General features: G+C 42.6%; 1 protein-coding gene across 1 annotated transcript in view; it reads left to right on the top strand.

The window, feature by feature from the left end:
• The first annotated feature begins 7 nt into the window (after positions 1–7).
• PPP1R13B (protein phosphatase 1 regulatory subunit 13B) overlaps positions 8–8,534 on the top strand; it is a 97,902-nt gene continuing 89,375 nt past the window's right edge. Inside the window, exon 1 of the mRNA XM_069734464.1 lies at positions 8–264. Within this exon, the coding sequence (XP_069590565.1) occupies positions 256–264 (9 nt within the window). The 5' untranslated portion in view covers positions 8–255. The remainder of the gene's footprint in view (positions 265–8,534) is intronic.

An 8,534-nucleotide genomic window follows, 5' to 3' on the forward strand; every position in this document is an offset into this window, starting at 1 on the left:
CCCCTCTGCAGCGCCGCAGCCTTCTCCTTCCCAACCTGAGTCTCTACCTATCCCGCAGCCAGGAAGGAAGGAAGGAAGGAAGGAAGCCTGGGAGGGAGGAGAGGAGAAGGAGGAGGAAGCGGCAGTGAGAGGAGGACAGGCCTGCCCTGCGGATCTGCAGCCATTTCGTGCTTGGATTTCCCTGCCTGATCCGTGGAGCTGAAAGCAGCAGGGCGGGGGTCCTGCCCGTACACTGGGCTCCCGGGAGCTGCAGCCATGATGCCGGTATGTACCCACTGTGCCCGGGCTGTGCGGCTCTCATCCTGTGCAGTGTCTGTGGCTGCAGCGCATCCCGCACCTGTGTGATGGAGGCGACTGTCACCCTATATATATATATGTATGTATGATGGCTGCACCTGTGTGATGGAGGCGACTGTCACCCTATATATATATATATATATATGTATGTATGATGGCTGCACCTGTGTGATGGAGGCGACTGTCACCCTATATATATATGTATGTATGATGGCTGCACCTGTGTGATGGAGGCGACTGTCACCCTATATATGTATGTATGATGGCTGCACCTGTGTGATGGAGGCGACTGTCACCCTATATATGTGTATATATGATGGCTGCACCTGTGTGATGGAGGCGACTGTCACCATATATGTATGTATGATGGCTGCACCTGTGTGATGGAGGCGACTGTCACCATATATGTATGTATGATGGCTGCACCTGTGTGATGGAGGCGACTGTCACCCTATATATGTATGTATGATGGCTGCACCTGTGTGATGGAGGCGACTGTCACCCTATATATATGTATGTATGATGGCTGCACCTGTGTGATGGAGGCGACTGTCACCCTATATATGTGTATATATGTATGTATGATGGCTGCACCTGTGTGATGGAGGCGACTGTCACCCTATATATATATGTATGTATGATGGCTGCACCTGTGTGATGGAGGCGACTGTCACCCTATATATGTATGTATGATGGCTGCACCTGTGTGATGGAGGCGACTGTCACCCTATATATATGTATGTATGATGGCTGCACCTGTGTGATGGAGGCGACTGTCACCCTATATATGTATGTATGATGGCTGCACCTGTGTGATGGAGGCGACTGTCACCCTATATATATGTATGTATGATGGCTGCACCTGTGTGATGGAGGCGACTGTCACCCTATATATGTATGTATGTATGTATGATGGCTGCACCTGTGTGATGGAGGCAGCTGTCACACTATATATGTATGTATGATGGCTGCACCTGTGTGATGGAGGCAACTGTCACCCTATATATATATATATATGTATGTATGATGGCTGCACCTGTGTGATGGAGGCGACTGTCACCCTATATATATATATATGTATGTATGATGGCTGCACCTGTGTGATGGAGGCGACTGTCACCCTATATATATATATATGTATGTATGATGGCTGCACCTGTGTGATGGAGGCGACTGTCACCATATATATGTATGTATGTATGTATGATGGCTGCACCTGTGTGATGGAGGCGACTGTCACCCTATATATATATGTATGTATGATGGCTGCACTTGTGTGATGGAGGCGACTGTCACCCTATATATATATGTATGTATGATGGCTGCACCTGTGTGATGGAGGCGACTGTCACCCTATATATATATATATATATATATGTATGTATGATGGCTGCACCTGTGTGATGGAGGTGACTGTCACCCTATATATGTATGTATGTATGTATGATGGCTGCACCTGTGTGATGGAGGCGACTGTCACCCTATATATATATATATATATGTATGTATGATGGCTGCACCTGTGTGATGGAGGTGACTGTCACCCTATATATGTATGTATGTATGTATGATGGCTGCACCTGTGTGATGGAGGCGACTGTCACCCTATATATGTATGTATGTATGATGGCTGCACCTGTGTGATGGAGGCGACTGTCACCCTATATATATATATGTATGTATGATGGCTGCACCTGTGTGATGGAGGCGACTGTCACCCTATATATATATGTATGTATGTATGATGGCTGCACCTGTGTGATGGAGGCGACTGTCACCCTATATATGTATGTATGTATGATGGCTGCACCTGTGTGATGGAGGCGACTGTCACCCTATATATATATATATATATATATATATATATATATATATATATATATATGTATGTATGATGGCTGCACCTGTGTGATGGAGGCGACTGTCACCCTATATATATATATATATATATATATATATGTATGTATGATGGCTGCACCTGTGTGATGGAGGCGACTGTCACCCTATATATATATATATATGTATGTATGATGGCTGCACCTGTGTGATGGAGGCGACTGTCACCATATATATGTATGTATGATGGCTGCACCTGTGTGATGGAGGCGACTGTCACCCTATATATATATATATATATATATATATATATGTATGTATGATGGCTGCACCTGTGTGATGGAGGCGACTGTCACCCTATATATATATATGTATGTATGATGGCTGCACCTGTGTGATGGAGGCGACTGTCACCCTATATATATATATATATATATATATATATATATATATATATATGTATGTATGATGGCTGCACCTGTGTGATGGAGGCGACTGTCACCCTATATATATATATATATATATGTATGTATGATGGCTGCACCTGTGTGATGGAGGCGACTGTCACCCTATATATATATATGTATGTATGTATGATGGCTGCACCTGTGTGATGGAGGTGACTGTCACCCTATATATGTATGTATGATGGCTGCACTTGTGTGATGGAGGCGACTGTCACCGTATATATGTATGTATGATGGCTGCACCTGTGTGATGGAGGCGACTGTCACCCTATATATGTATATATGTACAGTGGGGCAAAAAAGTATTTAGTCAGTCAGCAATAGTGCAAGTTCCACCACTTAAAAAGATGAGAGGCGTCTGTAATTTACATCATAGGTAGACCTCAACTATGGGAGACAAACTGAGAAAAAAAAATCCAGAAAATCACATTGTCTGTTTTTTTAACATTTTATTTGCATATTATGGTGGAAAATAAGTATTTGGTCAGAAACAAAATTTCATCTCAATACTTTGTAATATATCCTTTGTTGGCAATGACAGAGGTCAAACGTTTTCTGTAAGTCTTCACAAGGTTGCCACACACTGTTGATGGTATGTTGGCCCATTCCTCCATGCAGATCTCCTCTAGAGCAGTGATGTTTTTGGCTTTTCGCTTGGCAACACGGACTTTCAACTCCCTCCAAAGGTTTTCTATAGGGTTGAGATCTGGAGACTGGCTAGGCAACTCCAGGACCTTGAAATGCTTCTTACGAAGCCACTCCTTCGTTGCCCTGGCGGTGTGCTTTGGATCATTGTCATGTTGAAAGACCCAGCCACGTTTCATCTTCAATGCCCTTGCTGATGGAAGGAGGTTTGCACTCAAAATCTCACGATACATGGCCCCATTCATTCTTTCATGTACCCGGATCAGTCGTCCTGGCCCCTTTGCAGAGAAACAGCTCCAAAGCATGATGTTTCCACCACCATGCTTTACAGTAGGTATGGTGTTTGATGGATGCAACTCAGTATTCTTTTTCCTCCAAACACGACAAGTTGTGTTTCTACCAAACAGTTCCAGTTTGGTTTCATCAGACCATAGGACATTCTCCCAAAACTCCTCTGGATCATCCAAATGCTCTCTAGCAAACTTCAGACGGGCCCGGACATGTACTGGCTTAAGCAGTGGGACACGTCTGGCACTGCAGGATCTGAGTCCATGGTGGCGTAGTGTGTTACTTATGGTAGGCCTTGTTACATTGGTCCCAGCTCTCTGCAGTTCATTCACTAGGTCCCCCCGCGTGGTTCTGGGATTTTTGCTCACCGTTCTTGTGATCATTCTGACCCCACGGGGTGGGATTTTGCGTGGAGCCCCAGATCGAGGGAGATTATCAGTGGTCTTGTATGTCTTCCATTTTCTAATTATTGCTCCTACTGTTGATTTCTTCACTCCAAGCTGGTTGGCTATTGCAGATTCAGTCTTCCCAGCCTGGTGCAGGGCTACAATTTTGTTTCTGGTGTCCTTTGACAGCTCTTTGGTCTTCACCATAGTGGAGTTTGGAGTCAGACTGTTTGAGGGTGTGCACAGGTGTCTTTTTATACTGATAACAAGTTTAAACAGGTGCCATTACTACAGGTAATGAGTGGAGGAAAGAGGAGACTCTTAAAGAAGAAGTTACAGGTCTGTGAGAGCCAGAAATCTTGATTGTTTGTTTCTGACCAAATACTTATTTTCCACCATAATATGCAAATAAAATGTTAAAAAAACAGACAATGTGATTTTCTGGATTTTTTTTTCTCAGTTTGTCTCCCATAGTTGAGGTCTACCTATGATGTAAATTACAGACGCCTCTCATCTTTTTAAGTGGTGGAACTTGCACTATTGCTGACTGACTAAATACTTTTTTGCCCCACTGTATGTATGATGGCTGCACCTGTGTGATGGAGGCGACTGTCACCCTATATATATATGTGTATGTATGATGGCTGCACCTGTGTGATGGAGGCGACTGTCACCCTATATATATATGTATGTATGATGGCTGCACCTGTGTGATGGAGGCGGCTGTCACCCTATATATGTATGTATGTATGATGGCTGCACCTGTGTGATGGAGGGGACTGTTACCCTATATATGTATGTATGATGGCTGCACCTGTGTGATGGAGGCGGCTGTCACCCTATATATATATGTATGTATGATGGCTGCACCTGTGTGATGGAGGGGACTGTCACCCTATATATGTATGTATGATGGCTGCACCTGTGTGATGGAGGCGGCTGTCACCCTATATATATATGTATGTATGATGGCTGCACCTGTGTGATGGAGGCAACTGTCACCCTATATATATGTATGTATGTATGATGGCTGCACCTGTGTGATGGAGGCGACTGTCACCCTATATATATATGTATGTATGATGGCTGCACCTGTGTGATGGAGGCGACTGTCACCCTATATATATGTATGTATGTATGATGGCTGCACCTGTGTGATGGAGGCGGCTGTCACCCTATATATATATGTATGTATGATGGCTGCACCTGTGTGATGGAGGCGACTGTCACCCTATATATGTATGTATGTATGATGGCTGCACCTGTGTGATGGAGGCGACTGTCACCCTATATATGTATGTATGTATGATGGCTGCACCTGTGTGATGGAGGCGACTGTCACCCTATATATGTATGTATGATGGCTGCACTTGTGTGATGGAGGCGACTGTCACCGTATATATGTATGTATGATGGCTGCACCTGTGTGATGGAGGCGACTGTCACCATATATATATATATATATATATATATATATATATATATATATATATATATATATATATATATGGTGACAGTCGCCTCCATCACACAGGTGCAGCCATCATACATACATACATACATATATATATATATATATATATATATATATATATATATATATATATATATATATATATATATATATATATATATATGTATGTATGTATGATGGCTGCACCTGTGTGATGGAGGCGACTGTCACCATATATATATATGTATGATGGCTGCACCTGTGTGATGGAGGCGACTGTCACCATATATATATATGTATGTATGATGGCTGCACCTGTGTGATGGAGGCGACTGTCACCCTATATATATATATATGTATGTATGATGGCTGCACCTGTGTGATGGAGGCGGCTGTCACCCTATATATGTATGTATGTATGATGGCTGCACCTGTGTGATGGAGGGGACTGTCACCCTATATATATATGTATGTATGTATGATGGCTGCACCTGTGTGATGGAGGGGACTGTTACCCTATATATGTATGTATGATGGCTGCACCTGTGTGATGGAGGGGACTGTTACCCTATATATGTATGTATGATGGCTGCACCTGTGTGATGGAGGCGACTGTCACCCTATATATATGTATGTATGATGGCTGCACCTGTGTGATGGAGGCGACTGTCACCCTATATATGTGTATATATGTATGTATGATGGCTGCACCTGTGTGATGGAGGCGACTGTCACCCTATATATATATGTATGTATGATGGCTGCACCTGTGTGATGGAGGCGACTGTCACCCTATATATGTATGTATGATGGCTGCACCTGTGTGATGGAGGCGACTGTCACCCTTTATATATGTATGTATGATGGCTGCACCTGTGTGATGGAGGCGACTGTCACCCTATATATGTATGTATGATGGCTGCACCTGTGTGATGGAGGCGACTGTCACCCTATATATATATGTATGTATGATGGCTGCACCTGTGTGATGGAGGCGACTGTCACCCTATATATGTATGTATGTATGTATGTATGATGGCTGCACCTGTGTGATGGAGGCAGCTGTCACACTATATATGTATGTATGATGGCTGCACCTGTGTGATGGAGGCGACTGTCACCCTATATATATATATATGTATGTATGATGGCTGCACCTGTGTGATGGAGGCGACTGTCACCATATATATATATATATATATATATATATATATATATATATATATATATATATATATATATGTATATATATATATATATGTATGTATGATGGCTGCACCTGTGTGATGGAGGCGACTGTCACCCTATATATATATATGTATGTATGATGGCTGCACCTGTGTGATGGAGGCGACTGTCACCATATATATGTATGTATGTATGTATGATGGCTGCACCTGTGTGATGGAGGCGACTGTCACCCTATATATATATGTATGTATGATGGCTGCACTTGTGTGATGGAGGCGACTGTCACCCTATATATATATGTATGTATGATGGCTGCACCTGTGTGATGGAGGCGACTGTCACCCTATATATATATATATATATATATATATATGTATGATGGCTGCACCTGTGTGATGGAGGCGACTGTCACCCTATATATATATGTATGTATGATGGCTGCACCTGTGTGATGGAGGCGACTGTCACCCTATATATATATATATGTATGTATGATGGCTGCACCTGTGTGATGGAGGCGACTGTCACCCTATATATGTATGTATGTATGTATGATGGCTGCACCTGTGTGATGGAGGCGACTGTCACCCTATATATGTATGTATGTATGATGGCTGCACCTGTGTGATGGAGGCGACTGTCACCCTATATATATATATGTATGTATGATGGCTGCACCTGTGTGATGGAGGCGACTGTCACCCTATATATATATGTATGTATGTATGATGGCTGCACCTGTGTGATGGAGGCGACTGTCACCCTATATATGTATGTATGTATGATGGCTGCACCTGTGTGATGGAGGCGACTGTCACCATATATATATATATATATATATATATATATATATATATATATATATATATATATATATATATATATATATATATGTATGTATGATGGCTGCACCTGTGTGATGGAGGCGACTGTCACCCTATATATATATATATATGTATGTATGATGGCTGCACCTGTGTGATGGAGGCGACTGTCACCATATATATGTATGTATGTATGATGGCTGCACCTGTGTGATGGAGGCGACTGTCACCCTATATATATATATGTATGTATGATGGCTGCACCTGTGTGATGGAGGCGACTGTCACCCTATATATATATATGTATGTATGATGGCTGCACCTGTGTGATGGAGGCGACTGTCACCCTATATATATATATATATATATGTATGTATGATGGCTGCACCTGTGTGATGGAGGCGACTGTCACCCTATATATATATATATATATATATATGTATGTATGATGGCTGCACCTGTGTGATGGAGGCGACTGTCACCCTATATATATATATGTATGTATGTATGATGGCTGCACCTGTGTGATGGAGGTGACTGTCACCCTATATATGTATGTATGATGGCTGCACTTGTGTGATGGAGGCGACTGTCACCGTATATATGTATGTATGATGGCTGCACCTGTGTGATGGAGGCGACTGTCACCCTATATATGTATATATGTACAGTGGGGCAAAAAAGTATTTAGTCAGTCAGCAATAGTGCAAGTTCCACCACTTAAAAAGATGAGAGGCGTCTGTAATTTACATCATAGGTAGACCTCAACTATGGGAGACAAACTGAGAAAAAAAAATCCAGAAAATCACATTGTCTGTTTTTTTAACATTTTATTTGCATATTATGGTGGAAAATAAGTATTTGGTCAGAAACAAAATTTCATCTCAATACTTTGTAATATATCCTTTGTTGGCAATGACAGAGGTCAAACGTTTTCTGTAAGTCTTCACAAGGTTGCCACACACTGTTGATGGTATGTTGGCCCATTCCTCCATGCAGATCTCCTCTAGAGCAGTGATGTTTTTGGCTTTTCGCTTGGCAACACGGACTTTCAACTCCCTCCAAAGGTTTTCTATAGGGTTGAGATCTGGAGACTGGCTAGGCAACTCCAGGACCTTGAAATGCTTCTTACGAAGCCACTCCTTCG

This window comes from Ranitomeya imitator, chromosome 1, assembly GCF_032444005.1.
Source record: "Ranitomeya imitator isolate aRanImi1 chromosome 1, aRanImi1.pri, whole genome shotgun sequence".
Taxonomy (NCBI): Eukaryota; Metazoa; Chordata; class Amphibia; order Anura; family Dendrobatidae; genus Ranitomeya; species Ranitomeya imitator.